Below are 20,462 nucleotides of genomic sequence, written 5' to 3'. Positions count from 1 at the left end.
GGGTACAAATTCCGCAAAATTGTGGACCAAATGGGCCAAAAATATATCCTTTCCGTGGATAGTAACCCCTTAAAACAATATTACGCATAAAAACCATTCGATTCTAAAATTTGTGTTGCGTATAATATGATCAAATATGAAATACAGGAAAAATTCGTATACTTTTGTGAGGCAATTTCATGGACTTTTTTTAAAAAAGCACAATTAATTTAAATCAATGCAAATTTTTCAAGTTTTAAAAAGCGTGATATCAAACATAAGGACTATCTAGACAATATAACAAATTAATTTATTTATTTTGCACACAAAATATATTATTAAATTTGGTTTCTTTTTATAGTTTACCCAAATTCGAATAATTATGAGAGACACTGTACATATGTTTACTCATCATTGGTATAGAGTTCCACATTATCTGTCATTACGGACTACTTTTCCTTACCTGTTGTTCTTTGCAACCAGTTCCCGTATTCATAATGATATTAATAGTTTATTACTTACAATAAACCATCACGGTTAGGTTTAAAAGGCTTATGTACCAATAAAAAGATGCAACTTCGCTCGGAGTTCATATAGGCCATTTCGATTCCCTTTGTAGAAAGTGATGATCAAGGAACAGAAAAACAAAAATAAGGAGAAGATAAGAATGGAAACAGGAGTTTCAACCTAGAAGTTTTACCGAATCAGTTCTATAAAGAAAGAAGTTTAAGAGAATCTGAATCTCCCTATAAAATCGCTAAATAAATAAATTTATTAGGCGCTTATGTTATGGGAAAAAAAATTATGGTTGAAAAAATATTAGCGATTTTTGTATGCAGTAATATTGACATCATTTTTTATGTAAATATATATTTAAAGGAGACTTACCAGACTATTAAAATGTCCCCTAAAATTATTATTATTCGACAAATTATCAATTTCAATATTTATTTTGATTTTTCTCACAGAAAAAAATAATGCATAACTAGAATGAATTTTGTAATAAATTGTATGAATCGAACATGATTTTTTTCCCAAACCATTTTCATTCGGAATATTAAAAGTTCATAAAATTTATGAATTTGTACATGAATGAATTTTTTTGTTTTTTTTACTTTTTTTCTTTGATTTTCATAAAAAATTGCAATAAATATCCAATGTTCCATTTTTTTAGAAAATAATCATACTACATATTAGCGAATTTTTATGAAAAATAAACAAAAATATTGGAAAACAAAATATGAAATGAAAAACATCAGCAAATTACGCGCATATTTCCTTGTTTTCAATCTAAAAATCATAAAGAAATAAAAAATTTTCCAAAGAAAATTTAAAACATTTTTTAACAAATAGAAAAATAGAAAGAAAATTTTTAATTTTTTAAGTCAAGGCTTCTAGATTATGTTTAAAAAAATAAAAATGAAAAAATTGATACAATTTAGGAACTTATTCTTAAATATTATTAACTTTAGTCAATGAAAGCTGTTCATAATATTTGTACTCAAACTTTTTTCTGTGCTGTAGCATATGTATCAGCCCCATTCTAACTCATCATTTTTGTTTGTTTCCAACATTGCCTTCGCTAAAAATTTTATTTTTGCATATCAAAAACAAAAAGGCAGCGAAACATTTTTAAGAAAAGTATTTCAGGTTATTTAAAATATAATCAACTAGATTAAAATTCTTGATTTATGCCTAGGAGAGAGAGAGGATAGAAGAATTATATATTTTCTTTACTTTATTATAAATTCCATTTAATCCCAGTGAGAAAACAAAAATCCCATTGTATCGGATAATCGAAAGTACTTGGTAACCCTCAATACAACTTGTACATTTCTAATTGTATTTTTTATAATATCGTTTGAAACTTACTATCTTCGGTGTTATTGGTAGAAAAAATTACAACTAATTTAAGTTGAAAAAGTTTTAATATAATTGCCAATCAATTAACAAATATCTACAGTTTGTGAAAATAAATATCAAACAAAGAAATCGAACTTGTAAAGAGGATAAAATTTATAGTCTAGCAGCGGAGTGGTGGTGAATTTTTAGACTTACAAAATTACCTGCTGCTTCTTATGACGACATTTTTATTTTATATTTTTATCTTCACTATAAAAAATAGAACTTTTACAATTACGAATAATAGTTTTCATTAAAATTGGTTTACATTTGAGATATTTTCAAAGTTAAATTGATTTCTACCTATAACCCGTTGGTGTTCAGAGGTATGTAATAAATCCCTAAAATATATACATATTTATGTACATACACCTACAAAAAGAGTCTGTAGCATTTTGTTGTCTACATTTTATTTTTGTTTGTACAATGTTTTAGTTAAAAATAATAATACACTTCTAAAATAGATTTTTTCATCTTAAGAATTTTTTATTATACAAACATGCATATACTGCGTTTGATGCGTACATAAACACATATGTAAATATGTACGAACATTTTACATAAATACATATGTATGTATATACGTATTCAAATGCTTATGTACAAATGTTTTGTATGTACATAAGTTAACAATTAAAGATACCCTACGTACATATTCACAAACAAGAAAAGTTATTTTTTATTTCCATACGCTGTTTTAATAGACACTATTAAAAATGGAAGTACCTATATTGATTTTGCCATATCGTTTACAGCACCTTGAAATAATGTAAACTCCATACCTATGTATATGAGTTTTAATACATACATATGTATGCATTCCCTGCCAGCAAATTTGAGTTTAATTTTGGATACATGAACTGAATAGTCACTATAAAGGCTCAATTGTATGTTTCTCAGTGCTAAGTTAAAAAATTTACAAAAACAAAATACAGTACTTTCTAATTTTGATCATAATTTTGTTAAATTTTAGTGCGTTTTAATATACCAAAAGCAAAATTAAATGATAATAAGTAGATAGAATAAAAATTTCAAAAACTAACACTTTTTAATACACTAAGAAGATAGTTTAATGCAGAATCATTCTTGCTCTCAAAATTCAGAAGGAAAAGTGTTTGCACATTTCAGTAAATATATTTATTTCATTGTGATCAGTTGTGTGATATATTGTGAAATTTAGATTTTGTAATAAATTGTGTTAATTTAAAATTTAATATATTTAAAACATAGTTTAATATAAAATAAGCATCAGTGAGGGATTAGTGAGTGCAAAACAGTATAATAAAGGAGAAATAAAAAAAATTATTATAAAGTCGCTTTTATATCATAAAAGAGTATAAAATCATAACACTTTCCAGCTTCTCTATTGTTATGGCAAAACTGGAAATTTACTACATTTACGAAATTTTATGTAATAAAAAAGTGACTTGAAACTGAAACGAAATGGGCACATCAAGTAAGTATTAAACAGGCGGAACAGTTTCTTCCGAACGGGGTCACTTTTCATTCACTCAGATTATATCAAATTAGATTGTTTTAAACATTAAGCTGTAACGTTATGGTTACAATTTGGATAGAAATTGTTGGCAGGGTTTACATGCATACCTATGTACTTATGTTTATGTATTAGAAAGCCCCAATGAAATTTTTGTAGAAATGCCTCTTATTCAAACCGTATAATTCACAACCTCACATCTGAATACAACACCACAGTGGGGAGGGAATAATAAACACCTACGACTTATTTCCTATTACGTTCTTCACCTAACTTAGTTCTATAAAAATATGTTCTAAAGACTAGATTGAACAATATAGCTTGAGTCAATTATGGACTAAACTCTACAGAAAATTGTAAACATCCTTTTATAATCGGACATATAATGCATATATTGTTTTTATGGAGCAATGATATCAAAAATTGGTACCTTAATGATACGTGCATATAAGACCTACATAATACTGGAGTGCACAGACATTTTTATACGGGGTCGAATCCTTCTTGGTAATCTATTTCTTAGTATTACTTTGACCATGAATCATGCATATTTAATTTAATAAATAACCTTCTAATTTCTAGTTATAAAATGTAGTATTTTTTTATTTATCATAAATAAAATATACAAATTTGTTTTTCTTTAGATTTTCTTTTATTTGCACAACATCATATATGATTTACATAAAAATAATAAAAATGAACATTTTAAAACGATATTTTAAAACAAATATGTTCGAGTGGCAGTGCTCTGATTAAAATCGTCTAGGAAAAAATAAGTACATATTTTGAATTGGGAGTTTTTTAAATATACTCGTAACACACGAATACATTTCAAATTGGAATCTGAAAAACAAACAAAAACAAAATGTTTGGTAGTTTCGAAAAAACAACCAATATATGCCATCAGATATTGCAACGTGAAACGAACACTAATGGGAATCCAAAAGCATTTGCGGCAAATATATTTCGAGAACGCTTTCGCATTGCAAAAAATCTATATAAAACAGATTTGAGAGGACATTTTGGTTGTGTCAATGCAATTGAATTTTCTCATGGAGGCAGATTCTTGGCTTCGGGTCTGATATATACATATATATAAATATGGAAATATATTTTTAATTTTTCTCTTTTGTTTTTAAAGGTGGAGATGACAAACGTGTTTTGGTTTGGGATGTTGAAAAGTCATTAGCTGGAATATCAACTCCTAGAGCTTTGGCCACTGAACAGGCCAGTAACATATTTTGCTTGGGCTTTGATAGTAAAAATCGTAAACTAATTTCTGGTGGTAATGACACCTTAGCCATTTCTCACGATTTTGAGACGTAAATTAAATGAAATAATTTAAAATACTATTTAATAAAATTTTATATGATTATTTTAATGTGTTTCTTTTCGATAAATTTCAGTGGAAAATTAGATAATGTTTTCAAACACGATGGACCAGTTTATGGACTTTCGATTGATCCCCAAAATGATAATGTTTTTTCAACAGCTTCCGAAAATGGTGAAATATTGTTGTTTGATCAAAGATCGTCTGTACCTACTGTTGTTGCTTCAGTGCCATCTTCCTTCCATGCCGTCGAATTCCATCCAACAATGGGAAATCTTTTAGTTACAGCCAATTCTAAACGTGGAGCAACTCTCTATGATATACGTAAACCCAAACAGTAAGTTCAGTTCTCTATCAATACTTTTATTTACTAAAAGTTTTGATTACTTTCAGGCCTGTTATACTGTATGGTAACTTAGGAAACCCTCGTAGCTGTATGAGCGTACGATTCAATCGTACAGGCAAATTGATATTGGGTTTGCGTAGACGTTTGCCGCCTATATTGTACGATTTCAATTCTCCTGATCCGATTTGCACATTTTATCACAGCAATTACTATAACTCATGCACCATGAAAAGTTGCACTTTCGCCGGCGAAGACGATGAAATGGTTATTTCTGGCTCAGATGATTTTAATCTTTATGTTTGGCGATTATCTGACATCGACTGTAATATTTTATTTTTGTTAAAATTTCTTCTGTTTTTTTATTTTACACATATTTCTAGTGGATGGTACTGAACAATGGGTGGAATCAACGCAAATGGTTTTGTATGGCCATCGTTCAATTGTGAATCAAGTGAGATATAATCGTCAAAAGTGTCTGTTGGCATCATCTGGTGTAGAAAAAATTATAAAGGCAAATATAAGATTTAAATTAACTTTTATGTCTCTAATTTTTGTTTGACTATTTTAGATATGGAGTCCATTTTCACAACACAACTGGACTGGTTCCTTAACTGAGGAGGCTTCTTGTTCGGATAATCCTCGTGAACTGTATTCTCCATATAATCTATTTACCATGGCACTTCCAGAAAATTGGCATCATCTGTCGCACGACTACAGCAGTGAAAACACGAATGAAGATCCCCGTATGATGGCCTTTTTTGATTCTCTGATTCAACAAGAAATTGAAGAGTGGGAAACCAATAGCTCGACTGACGTATCGCAAGAAGAAGATCGAAGTATTAGTTCGTTCTTCAGTTGCGGCAGTACCAGTAGTAGTAATAGCAGTAGTAGTGACAGTAGTAGCAGCAGTAGTAGTTCAAGTAGCAGTAGCTCTTCCGACAGCGATAGCGATAATGAAAATAATGCAGCACTGGGTAAAGGTAGAAGGCGCTCCAAAAGACAAGCTTTGATGCGCAGGCAAAATCAACGGAAACAGCATAACAAAAAGACTAAACTGGCTAAAATTAAACTTAATCAATTACAAAAACCGACCAATCGCATAGCTTACTTAATTGCCAAGAAACGTAATACTTTAAGACGCCTCGCTATAAAAGGAGCCTCTCTCAATAATAGACGTTCAAACAAGCTAGCTATTGTGGTCAACGGCCATAAGCGTAGTTCCAATACTAAGCATAACCATCGTCAACGTTCTGTGCGTCGTCAACAAGATCGACAGACAGGGGTCAGTAGTAACTGTCTAAATAATGATAAACCAACTACATCAGCTGCTGCGGCAGCTGCTTTGGCTGAAACGTCAAGATCGCAACACAAAGTTCACAAGAAGAAACCTAAACTAAAGTCAGGTAATTGTAATTTTCAATCTGGTTTATTCATAATTTTATTGTTTATATTTTTTTTATTTTAGATTCAAATGCTTCTTCAGAGGAAGACTCTGGAAATTTTGCAATAAGCAGTTCTAGTCGTTCTAATGCTGCAAACACATCCTCCTCTTCCAATAATAACAACATTAACGTACCAAGTACTAGCACTGGCATAACATCAAATTTTAGAGGTAAGTTAAAATCTAATGCAGATAAGTCTCAGAAATATGCTTATTACCGGGATTTAAACTCACATATCCCCAAAAATCTACAATAATTGGAGATATTAAAATTTAAAAAAAAAAAATCGATTTTCCTATTTTTTCATATACATACATAATATGTATGTTTTTACACATATCAAAAGAAAGATATTTCAGAGATCTTTCTATTCATGGGTTATTTCGGAATTTTGTTCATATCTCGTTTTTTCACCGCTTTTGCTGATTTTAAATGGGAAACTTCTCAAAACCATGTTGTAGGGTTCTTGAATAATTGGATGTATGTAATTGATTTTATCAGACAGACGGATATAGCTTAATCGATCCGCTATCTATAATGATTTAGAATATTGTATGTATATTAGACCGACTCACAAAAATGGTGCTTGAGTTACCCCCCTCAAAATATTGGCTGTTATGTAATATGAAGTTACCCAAAATATTTTGTGTTTAGTGTTGTCCGTTCGTGAGCTTGACAGTTTTCAATAAAATATCCTATTGGGGACACGATTTTTCATGCTCAATTCAATATTTTGCCCCGCTTCAAAAAATCTTTGTTTTGTTTTATGATGGTTCCCAAAATATTTTTTATCTATACATCATTTATACATCGTTGGACGCAGGTTTGAACCCCCTTTTAAACGATACCCCATGTTGGGTATATTGTTTCAAAACAAAACTAAAAAAAATAATACTTAAAAATACATTTTTTTAATTTGGTCCAGCTCACGAACGGCCATCGCTAGGCTTAAAATATTTTGGGGATCATGATAAAACAAACCAAGGTAAATTTTGAGAGGGGTAACAAAAACACGTTTTTGCTTTCCATACAGAGTGAGTCGGTCTAATGTATATACATACATACTTTGTAGGGCCATAAAATTATATTGAAAAATTACAAACGGAATGACGACCTTATAAATAATGGTCCTAAGGCAAAAATAGGCCAAATATATAAACAATGGTAATCAGTGCGATGTGAACATTTCAAAAAATTCTGAATCGAATATGTAATCACACATTGGATGGTCATGAAGATTATCCTTGATATTATGATCTCTGGTGTCTTCCATATGTAATATTATATGTAATAAAGGGATGATAAAAGTATGAATGTTCGGTGCTAATGTAAAAAAACATTGAATATTTTATCCGTAGAAAATAGGTGAAAAAAATAGATACATATTTAGTGACAAAATAATTTTATTTTTCTAAATAGTTTCTTATGTACAATACATTCAACTAGAAACAATAAAGCAGCACAAACATTTCCTAATATTAGAGCATAAAATGCTAATTGTAGATCATTAATTTGAAAAGCTTTCCATTGGTAAGTACTTTCGGCTATATAGTCGTCAAAGTTATGTATTTGGCATAAGGCTTCATGTCTGCTCTCATCAATCCATTGCTGAATTAGGCCTGCGGCTAAAAACTGCAATAAGGCCACGTTAAATGTTTCCTCATAAGGTGAATCTTTTGAGAATAAGTACGCGATATGATATGTCTTTGGGCACTCGGGTATTATGTGTATTTTCTTCGTTATAAAGTAATAAATATCCGCAATAAGTAAAGAAAACTCTCGAGTAACTGCAACAAATCCCCCACGCTTCGACATAATACTTATCAAACGTTCTTCCGGCTCGCCAACTAACATTACTCGTTCATCCAAACTGTTGTATAATCTAGAATTTTGCCCTCTAAATAAATCATCACGCATAGCTGCATGTTTGATGAAGATTTTTAAATTTGCTTTTTCAAGATCTTCAAGTGAATTGATATCTTTGTAATAACGTGGGCGTATATAAACTGTAGCCAAACTTGACTCCAAAAGAGCTCCTATAATAACACTCACCAAACACAAAGAAATTGCAAATATACGTTCGGCATTATAGGGTGGAAAACGAACTATTATCATTCGTACCCACAATATCCAAGTGTCTTTGAAGATATTTAAATATTGAAGACGTAATGACGAGGAGCTGTAGGGTGTTTTAAAATGTCCTCGTTTTTTTACACTTTTACCAATACAGAGATTTAGACGTCTAAGAAACATCCATACAAAAGATGAAAATAATCCCACCGATAGATAAACAAGCCAAATACTTTCATCAACGGCATAAAGTGGTAAAATTGATTGGGGTATACGTTTTGATTTTATAACATAACAACATAGTTTATCCATATAGACTGGAACCGAAAAATGTACATCTCGTGTAAGGTAGTCTTTGACGAAAAACCCAGCCATCGTTATATCGGTTTCATTACGTATCATACGACCTAACGCGCCATTAAATGAACCATTTTCTAAACGTGCCCTGTAAGAAATCGTGTAAATGTTTGGATTCATTTTTGGTTTGCTGCAACTTACCCAAAGAAATCATCATCTGGCCATTGCAGTTGCATATTAAAATTAAATAGTTTTTCCAATAAATACGCCACTTTGGCGTCTACTCCTTCCGCACCAGTGACATTGAAAGTATCACGTTTCGCTTTCACTTCGGAGAATACTGAATCGAATATATATACACGCATTGGATAGCCATGAAGATTACGCAGTATATCCTTGATATTATGATCTCTGGTGTCTACTATAGCACCGTACGTGTTATTCCATCTAATGAAAGGATGATAAAACTTTGAATGATCGGTGGTTATGTAAAACACTCTGTAAATTTTTTGAGTCTTCCAATAGTATTCGCCATATGTTGATATTTTGTACCAATCTATATTTTGGTTAAGAAGGATAAACATAATACCCCTATGAGTAGCACAGTTATCGAGCACTGGTTTCAGTTCCACAGTAGATTTTATTTGTATTATTAAATGTGGGCATAAAGATGTTTGCACATGCTTTCTGTAATTATTCCATCCGTGTGTTATTGATAATGGAATGCCCATATTAAACACCAGATTAAAGACGTACGTGTCCATGTTGTTATGCACCCGAATGCATTCCAAATGTTGGGCATGCTCACGTATTACATTCAGAGATTTGATATTTTTGTGAAAATGTTCACCTTTCATGACACACGTCTTTATTGTAATTATTAACATCAGCATCACTTCAAATTTCCTCAATGCTAAATTCATTCCGTTAGTTAATGATGTCTTATTCCTTATTCAAATGACATTAAACTCTCCAAAATCTTGTTCCGAGTTTTATAATTTATTTGCGTTAACAGTTAAATCTATTTTCATGGAAGTGCGGTTAAAAAGAAATACATATTTACTATCAGCTAAACTGTCAGTCAAGTAAGTTCATTTAGAATTCCTGTTCCCACTTATAAGTTAAGTAAACAACACATTCTTACGAAAAATCAAAAATATTAATAATTATTCGCATAACAGGTGGATATACAAATAACGAAAGGTTGGGACATTTTCGCCTATTTTCTTAGTTGAATGATATTATGCGGCCGTATGTATACAGAGTGGTTGCAAAAATAAATGTTATTTTGTATTTAATATATTCACAAATGTTATTCAACGTGTTACTCTAGACAAGAAAAAAGTAAAGTAATTTAACTTCTAATTTTGAAATTTTAACAAAAGTTCGATTGGGAGAAAATTATTCAGCTGATTTAGGCAAGAAAAAAAGTAAAGTTATTTTACTTCAAATTTTACATATTCTTACATACATACATACCGTCACCTGAAATGCAAAAGGGCGTAACAACACTTTTAAAAATTTTACAGGAGAGACAAAAAACTAAATAAACTGAAAGCTATTTTTGTTATAAAAAACGAAATTTTTTTACAAGTATTGTATTCCAAAATCGATCGTTTGAATATAACTTTATAGTCAGACATTGCCTATTATGTTGCTTTTTAGGACTTTCAGACTTGTGGAAATGACTAATTTGTTGTTACGCCCTCTTGAATTTCACTTCAATAAAGTCGGTATTTTTGACAATAGGATTCTAAAAAATTTGCAGCAATATGTTGATGCAGTGAACCATTTTCAATCAAAAAGTCGATTTTAAAATTTTTGGTCGTTACGCCTTTTTGCATTTCAGGTGACGATATGTAAAGTGCTTTAATTGAATTAAAATTACATCTAAAGCTAAAGAACCCTATAAATATTGAAAAATATTTCATTGATAAAAACATATACATATGTATGTAAATATGTATGTAAATTGTTACTGCCTATATACTACTGTTTTGTTTTCATGCCCAAGATTTTATCATTTTCCTTAATGCAAATACAATTTGTTTGTATTCGGGAATATAAATTTGTTTAGTATATTTGTACATATGTGTGTATGTCTTAAGTAAATCACGAGAGCATTATTTGCTCGAATACGCCTTCGGGAATATACTTAAACAATCTATGTATGAGTAAGTATGTATTTTTGATTTCGTAAATGTATAATAGTGAAATGTATTTATTTGTGTTTGCGAGGTGCTAGAAGTTTTTCAATTAGTAATGATATTAGGGCCATTAAGGAGCCAGTTAAGACAACATAAAATGCAAGTTGTAAATCCTCTATAGTTAAAACTTTATATCCTTGGTGTTTTTCATACAGATGATCCTTCATAATTTTTATATCGACATCGGTTTGCATTTCTGCAATAAATTTATTGATTAGACCAGCATTTTGTATTCGTAATAATAAGCGATTTATGGTTTCATCCCAAGGTGCATCTTTAGGCCAAACATACGATATGGCATAATATTTAGGGCATTCTGGTACAATCCATAATTGTTTTGACACAATAAAGTGTAAAGACTGCATCATTAGGGTTGTATATCTTGTGACACCTGCTTTGCCACCATTAATTGCAACATCCTCAACAATGTCTGTATACAGATCGTTTATAAAGCGTAATTTTTTATTTAAACTTGCAAACAGCGGAGAAGTTTCACTGAAAAACAAGTCGTCACCCATCGAAGAATATTTGTACACTACATTAAGACCACTATCATCCAATTCCTGAAGGGTATGTATATCATTGTAATATATCGGATGTATGTAAACAGTAGCTAAGCTTGATTCAAATATGGCTCCAAATATTACACTTATCAAGCACAGGGAAGCGATAAACACTCGCTCTGAATTAAATGGAGGATATTGTGTTATATTCACTCTCACCCATACTACCCACGTATCAATAAGTATTCGTACACATTGCCAACGAAAACTTTTCCGTAAGCGGCTTCCCCGTATTTGAATTGTATTTAGATGCAAATTAAACACTCTTAGCAAAGCCCAAAAAAAGGAACATACAAATGCCATAAAAATGAAACCGATCCAAAGATCGTATCGAACTGCAAATATTGGCAAAATGGATTCAGGTATTTTTTTGGCTTTTGGTGTATAAATACAAAGTTGATCATCATAAACTGCTACGGAGAAATCCATTTCTGGTACCATGTAATCCTTAACAAAAAATCCTGTCACGCATAAGTCCAATTCGTTGTTGACTATTGACCCGATAACACCATTATAAGTACCATTTGGACTGCGTTGTCTGGAAAATGTTAAAATATAGATCTTAAATTGCTTATAGAATTAGTTGAAAAAAAGTACGAATTTATTAAAATTTCTTAATCGGTCATTTTTTGACGTAAACCAAAAGTGAAACTCCCTACAAGCTAGCTCTTTTAATACAATACTAACATAATCCAAAATATCGTATAAAACGTTAAAAATGTCAAACAATTTTTAAACAATTCGAGGGGTTTGAAAAGTAAAGCTTGATAAATGTTTACTCTTCAAAAAAGCGTAAACATTTGAGTTTTTGAATCATTCTCACATCGCAAAATAGGAAAATTTTTAAATACAAATAAAACTAGCATTATGCATATTTTTAAGTACTCACTTAAAACCCCCGAATTTAGATTATATCAGCCTTGTAGTAAGTGAGTGATATGTATGTATATAAAATTATCTATGTTTCATGTTTACATATCTTACCCGAAATAATTTCTATCTGGGCTTTGTAAATCCATGGTAAAGTTCATATGTTTCTGCAGCAAATTTGCAACTCTACCATCAACTCCATAAACACTTTCGACTTTATTTGTTATAGGATCTACTTTGGGCTTTGAATATACCGATTTAAAAAGTTGTACTCGTAACGGATAACCTCTCATGTTATAAAATATAGTACGTTCAATAGTAGCTTTACCAGTATATTTAATTATTTTTCCATAGTTTCCATATTTGTCCAAAGCGAAAGGATCATACATTAAAACTCCTTTATCTGTTAGAACAAAATTCTTAAATATGTACAAGCGTTTCCAACCCAAGTAGAAAATGTTGTGTAGTTCCTTAAAATCTATAACCCCATTGACAATAAAAAAGAAGATGCCAGCCCTTTTTCCGAACTGGCGTGCTGTTAAACGCAAATCACTCATACTAGTTGTTATAACGTAATTATGTCGACTATGATCGGTAGTCATTGTATTCGTTTTATTTTTGATCAACTCATATTTGCAGATTGTAATGGGAACAAGTGTTTGTTGCAGAAACCATTGCGTATATGAATTTTCAACATCTTGATGAAAATTATTGAACCGTAGTTTTAAATGTAGATGTTTAACATTAAGCAATGGTTTTCTCAACCAACTTTCAATTGTATCCATTGATATTTGCTTACTTGTTGTTATCGACGATAAATTCGTATACGTTTTAAGAGCTTTGCAATAGTGAATTGAATATATAAGTAACACTAATTTCAGAAACATATTTTGCGTATGGAAAATCCTAAATTCAATTTCTGACTAAAGTATTAGAGATTCATTTGTTACCTTTTATAAGATTTTTGCATTAGTTTTATTTTATCAATAACCGTCCAAATGTCCCATGAGAAGGAGCAGTTAACTAAAGATGTTTACTTATGTTGACAGCATTTTACACATTATAATTTTTGCCAAATCACATAACTAAGTTTTTATTTTTTTAATATCACTGTTTGTTGTATTACACTGAGAAGAAGTCTTTGTTTAAAATACATATCAATTTCTTAAATACAAATTAATAATTTTGAAATACACATGACAATTTCTGGTATACAATAAGATAGTTCTAAACAAAATATAATAAGTAGTCCGACTCTTTGACAGCAATATCTAACTCTAAGCGTACGTTAGTGAAAAAGTACCTTATTCTAAATATGTGTTAGTAACAAACATGTATATGTGTTAGTGCATTCCCAACATTCAGAGTTTTATAAAAAATGCAATTTTAAATTTGTTTGAATTAATTAATTAAAATTAAAATTAAACAACAAAAATAAAATTCCAATAATTAGAAAAAATATTTTTTCCAGTTAATGTAAATTAAACAAAATTTTATGTGAAATGTGCGATAAAACTATTTTTAAAAATTACAGTTTTTTTGTGGATAACCGTAATTTCGCATACGACCATTAAACGTGATCAAAAAAGTAAAATAAACTTTTGAGTGTTTTGACAAGTTTAAATTTCTGAAATTCAAAAAAAAATTGTCTGAAATATAATTAATATTTTCTTAAATTGAATTGGAATACAATTAATTTATAAATATAAATATATAAATAATAATATTTTTACAAATATGCATTGCAACATGAATTTCAATTCGTAAACGTCCTATTAATTTTCGCAGGTGTATTTCAACAAAAAATTGAATTCAAATCAATTTATGTTATTCATACATGTCCCATGTGTAATTACAGTTTATATTACACATATTCAATTGACACATTATTAAGGGTTCAATTAAACAATATGTAGTGTCCAAATATATGTATGTATGTATGTACAAATGTGAGAAAATAACCATTATTTGTTATTTCAATAAACAAAAAATGTAATTTTTTACCATCGATGTCATAATTGTGCTGTATATACATTAGAGGTGTCCAAAAAATATCGATTTTACTCGATATTTTTTTCTCACACTGTATGGTTAGCAAAATCGATTCTTGTTATCCATCTTAAAATTTACATATTTACATATAAATGCTTCTTTACTACATTGAAATAAAAAAAACAACTAATAAAATTTTGGACTAATTTCTTTGTAATTTCTGAATATTAATCCCAGCAAAAAAAGACGTGCAAAAAAAGTAGTAAATGCATGGGTTTAACTGATAATGAATTGGTTCATTTTTAGGTGAAACATGCATGATTTTAACATTAGCGTGTCATTGGCGAGCATGGGTTCGTATTTGGAAAAATAATTCGTCATTAAAATGAGTGCTTATAACCAATGAACATTCGATGTTTTTGATGCGAATTTTCATTGGTGCACTATATTTATTTTAAAATGCATTATTGAAGGTACTATGAATTAATTTTTATGATTTAAATTAATTTTTTATTGTGATATTGATAAAAATTATGTATGATAACAAAATAAAACATTAATGACTGATTTTAAAATGCATTAAAATACCCATTATATTTTCAAATCCGTTAAATAGTCAGTCAACTTGTTTTTTTCCTTTTCGTATTAAGATTTAAAAATGAACTTGATATTACTAATTTTAACAAATATTATATACAAAAATCTAATAGAATTAATGTTATTTTTAATATTAATTGGTTTAAAATTCACGTTTCCTTTAAATCCTAAGAGAATACCAAATTACAGTGAAATATTACAATTCCTATATTACAGTTACATGAGTGAATTGGATGCAATTTTTCATGCGTTCACTTATGACAAATTTATTAGAATATAGGAATGTAATTAAAACGCATTATATTGAATACGTACAAAAGAAATCGTGAAAGTATCCCTTCTTCTTGAATAGCTTCAAAATTTTTTTGCTGGGATATTACAATTTGTTTATAAAAGTCTACTTTTATTTTTATTTGGAAAAATATTATCATAGATATATAAGGTCCTTTGTAATCTTAAATTTGCATGTTTACTTTCTTTTAAATTCCCTTTTAACAATCTCGCCTAAAAAACACATCACTGCAACGAAGTTGCCGGAAATTAAAACATAAAATGCCAACTGAAGGTCTGACAGAGTTAAAACTTTAAACTGTAGATTATTTTCAAACAGGTGTTCCTTCATTATTTTAATATGAACCTCGTTCTTCATCTCATCCTCAAATTTGTGTATAAGTCCAGAACATAGAAAACGCAACAATAGATTATTAATTGCATTGCCCCACGGTGCGCCCGTAGGCCAAATATACGATAGAGTATATTGTTTTGGACATTCCGGGATAACCCAAAGATGTTTAGATACTATCAAATCATAATTGTCCATCATTAGATTTTTATATCGACTGACACCTGCTACATTGCCATTTTCAACAACATTCTTTAAAATATTGGGTGAATTATGATAAACTAGCTTGCGATTTAAATTACTAAATAACAACGATGTTTCACTAAAAAACAAGTCATCAGCAATCAATCGATGCTTGAAAAGTATTTTCAAGTCGCTTTCATCCAATGCTACACAAACATATGGAGGCAACTAACATACGCTCATTGGCGAAGGGGGGATATTTTAAAAGTGTATGACGAATCCATGCCATCCAGGTGTTTATTAAGAGGTCCATATAATGGCAACTGACACTTATCTTACATCGCCCACTTGAGCTGTCGGGTGTGATTTTTAGCCATATATTTAAAGTTCGCAAAATAAACCATATTACGGAACAAACAAATGCCGTCAGTATGAAACATATCCATACTTTATAGTTTAACGAAAAAAGAGGCGAAACTGAATTCGAAATTTGTTTAGCCTTTTGAGTATAGATGCACAATTTGTCATCGTATACGGCAACGGAAAATGCAATTCCAGTTGTTAAATAATCCTTTATAAAGAAACCAGTAAAACAAATATCCAGTTGTTTATTAATGGCAGAACCAATTGCGCCATTAAAACTACCGTTAGACAAACGTGATCTGAAATAAAAGCCATAAGTAAACTCTGAACAATTAAACTTTTTACACTAAGCAATATTACCCAAAATAGTTCGGATCAGGTTCTTGTAAAATCAAAGTAAAATTTAAATATTGCTGCAACAGAGATGCTACTCTGCCGTCTACTCCTTTAAATCCTTTTATACTATTGGTTTGTCCATCGATTATGGGATGCGAATATGTCGATTTAAACATCTGCACTCTCAATGGGTAGCCACGCATGTTATGAAACAAAATTTGTTCCATAGAATAGATGCCTAAGTATTTAATGACTTTTCCATATTTTTTACCCGCAACACTTATGGCAAAAGGGTCATAAGTAAAAACACCTTCCTCCGTTAGGAGATAAATATTGTAAATTAAAAATTTGCTCCACATAAAATGTAGTGTCTCGCGTATTTTCTTCATATGCATACTCATATAGCCACCATTAATTACGAAAAAGTAAGCTCCAGCTGTTTGTGCAAATCGTTTGGCAGTCATTTGCAGTTGATTAACATCACTCATTATTACATAATTATCATGATTATAACTGGTATAGCTTTGAGGTGTCCCGGCTAAATAAGTGCTTATAGTAAGTGGAAGTTTAGAATGGTGTAAGAACCAGTGTATGTATTGATTATCCATATCATCAATAATAGTTTCTAAGCTAATTTTCATTTGAAAGTTATGTGGTATATTGCTTATGGGTTTCTCTAACCATTTCGCAATAAGCTCCAAAGAAATTTCTTTGGAAGTCTTCGATGGTTTCAAAAATATGTGTTTATGCAAAACCCCACTTGTATTCGTAATAAATAACAAATTAATTATAATTGTTAACATTGTTTAATAAGATATTAATTTAATAATTTTGTTCTATTTTGGGATATGGAAATGAAAACTTCCTACTTAGAAATACATTTTAATATAAGAACTATAAATACTAAGTGTGTGGCCTATTTATATTCATTTTTACAAACATAGGTACATGCATATCGTCAGCATATTATTATTTTGATCCATATGTCAAAAACTAGATATTGAGAAAACCGATAAAGAAGGTTTACACAAAGTTTTCTCAAAACATACCATTACAATTTTGTTTAAATTTTTACCATTATTTATTTTAATAACTTTTGATTTCTTCGTTCAAAAGCATGATTATCTCAAAAACGTTACGCAATATCGAGAAACGGGGTTCGAATCTAAAATACACACATTACATCCATAACTCATTTTTCAATTGTCGGTAGATCAGATCTAAAATATGGTGACGATATGTAACGTTCATATTTACATATACAGTATGAAGCAAAAATATACAAATAGTCACCATCTGTATCCGATTCTGAATCCTTTCAAAGAACGAAAGATATAAAAAATATTCAAAACAACATCTGAAAAATATTATTTAGCTGATTTGAAAAAGTCGAATTCTAAAGGTTGAACCCACCAAAATCGAAAATTTTTTTAATCATTGATATTTACAAAACTAATTGTCTAATCAAAATAATTTGAAAAAATGGCTTCAGAGCTTATTCGGAGTATCATCTTTAGATTATTTTATCTAAGAGGCATTTACCATAATTTAAGGAATGTTGATCAACACCCACTCAAACTTGTTTCTACATTTTTACGCCTCACTGTAAATAGTATTTGTATGTAAAGTACTTTAACATGTAAATTCTGCTAAAAACATAGATCTAGATACAAGCTATTTAATTATATAGTTATAAGTGCTAATACTTATTGTAGGTGTAGTGAAAATGTTATATCTGTGGTGTAAATGAATTACATACTCACTGAAATAAATCATTAGGTGGCCTCTGTATTAGAACTAATATAATATACATAAGAATGTATTATATAAACAAATTATTTAAATATCCATACGAAGTTCCACAATTTTGTCTAATAAAGACACATTTTATATGCACATGCATTATTTCATAAAAAATAAAATGGAAGTTTTAAATTAAATTCGACCTAAAGATTATTTAAAATTTAGAAAAATTATATTTTAACTTTAAATGTTTTTAAATACACTTTTTATTTTACAGATGCTTTCCTACGTCTCAGCCGTCAGATATTCATGTCAGATTCAGAGGATGACGACGATCTTGATGGCGACGTCAACAAGCAAAATAATAATTCAAATACCACAAATGAAGCGGTGGAGGAGAAGAAACCCAATGGCGTCAACAAGTCGACAAATTCGAAAAATAACACCACCACTACTAAAGAATCTCGCACAAACTCATCGAGATCCTTAAGATCTAATCAACGGCCTAGAAACTCTGCAGCTATAAACGTGATTAATACAAATGAAACAGTACTACCTCAAAGAAATCATCCTACAAATAATGAAAGTCCTTCAAATAATATTAACAATGACTACGATGATGTTGATCACAACAGATTTAAAGGCCATAGTGGGAGTAAGAAAGTAAATGGTAACCATCGAATGTCTCCATTGCCGGATACTGATCTTGGAAACTGCAGTAATTCTAGTAAAAGTCATAAGAAAAGACGTTGTGTCGACACAGATGTTCTAGGTGACTATCCAACTACAAGTCGAAATGATTTGTTTGAAGAGAACACAGCATCCACTTCCACCTCGAACTCATCTTTCTCACTAAGAGATAATTTGCCGAAAACCTCAAAAAGTCAAGCAGTTCAATCTCCGGTGAAAAGGCGTAAAATGTCTATAAATGATTACATCAAAGTGCGCAGTGATTTTACAAATGGAAATCTTGAGGAGCGACTAGAAGAAGATGACGTTGAGTTTAATAATAATGAAATGAATAATAATGATATATATGCAATTCAGGATGGCAACATCAATATCAATAGTGGACAATTAACGCCCCAAAGGCCCAATTTAAATAACATAGAACACAATAATATGGCAAATTATGAATATGCATTAACTTCATCCCAACAATACAACAACAACAATTCCTATCTGTTTACGCCCGACAGCGGTGTCAGCTTAAACAACTCTACTACTCCTAGTACAATAGATCACAACGATATTCAGGCTTCCACCTCCACAACTACAACGAGAATTGGCACCTACCTTTCACCCTGTTACGAACACAACGACTGTGATGTTAACAAAAGCGTAGATGAACGCGAATGCGATGATGACGAAGGCGTTGTCGTTATCAATAATCGTAAAACGAATTTAAATCAATTTCAACAAAAAGTTGCCCGTGTCCGTCGTAATTATAGAAAACAATTTTTTGATGATACCGAAAGTGATTAAATTTTACCATCATTAACTTTCTCTAAATCTAGCCTCTACATCGTCATATTTTATCTTAGCATTATTTTATATTTTTTTAATTCCATACATACTTCAAATTACCATCATGCCACCACATACATATATAATTGACATACATATACATACGATAAATAAATAGGAGATACGGAAATTATACAAGACTTACCTACACTCACTCTCACTAATGCCACTAAAATAATAAAAATACTATTTATTACATTCAACAGTATATGATTATATGTATGTAAGTAATTAATTTCCAACCAGCAGTTGTCACTTGGTTGTCCATTTAATGCCGAATAAGACAGGACTGCTGCACATATTCTCTCACAATTAAACATATAACAATAATTGAAGGAAATATCAGCTTTTTGAAAAAACATCATTTATTTTCTGTGAATATTTCAAAAATATACAATATATTATAATAATTATTAATTAATGTATTATTTCTCTTAATAATTCAGCAATGTAAACATTTAAATATTTAATTTAATAAATGAAAATTGCATTTGAAAATCATCAAAGATATTTTTTGAATTCCTTTACGTTTACGTAACGTTTAAAACTGCAGCAAATATTGAAAAATTCGAGTTTAATTTATAATCCTGCAATAGTA

At 30.1% G+C, this 20,462-nt stretch overlaps 3 protein-coding genes across 3 annotated transcripts; 1 reads left to right on the top strand and 2 right to left on the bottom strand.

Moving 5' to 3' along the window:
• The first annotated feature begins 1,798 nt into the window (after nt 1-1,798).
• Nucleotides 1,799-20,370, top strand: LOC119600938 (DDB1- and CUL4-associated factor 5). The gene is made up of 9 exons (XM_037951543.1): nt 1,799-2,207; nt 4,021-4,452; nt 4,518-4,698; nt 4,783-5,043; nt 5,100-5,374; nt 5,433-5,563; nt 5,621-6,455; nt 6,518-6,664; nt 18,615-20,370. Exons 2-9 carry the CDS (start codon nt 4,242-4,244, stop codon nt 19,820-19,822), a joined length of 3,249 nt encoding a protein of 1,082 aa, XP_037807471.1. The 5' UTR covers nt 1,799-2,207; nt 4,021-4,241; the 3' UTR covers nt 19,823-20,370.
• On the bottom strand, nt 7,881-9,625 carry LOC119601235. The gene is made up of 2 exons (XM_037952038.1): nt 9,063-9,625; nt 7,881-9,009 (listed from the first exon to the last, which is right to left on the bottom strand). Exons 1-2 carry the CDS (start codon nt 9,623-9,625, stop codon nt 7,881-7,883), a joined length of 1,692 nt encoding a protein of 563 aa, XP_037807966.1.
• On the bottom strand, nt 11,083-17,082 carry LOC119600781. Its single transcript, XM_037951296.1, has 4 exons — nt 16,619-17,082; nt 16,235-16,557; nt 12,616-13,339; nt 11,083-12,169 (listed from the first exon to the last, which is right to left on the bottom strand). Exons 1-4 carry the CDS (start codon nt 17,080-17,082, stop codon nt 11,083-11,085), a joined length of 2,598 nt encoding a protein of 865 aa, XP_037807224.1.
• Nucleotides 20,371-20,462: the final 92 nt, after the last annotated feature.

Source organism: Lucilia sericata, unplaced genomic scaffold (assembly GCF_015586225.1).
Source record: "Lucilia sericata isolate MDLA Ls3-8-SP2 unplaced genomic scaffold, ASM1558622v1 Contig000005F_arrow, whole genome shotgun sequence".
Taxonomy (NCBI): Eukaryota; Metazoa; Arthropoda; class Insecta; order Diptera; family Calliphoridae; genus Lucilia; species Lucilia sericata.
The sequence above is the reverse complement of the archived record's forward strand: the minus strand, read 5'-3'. Positions and strand labels throughout refer to the sequence as shown.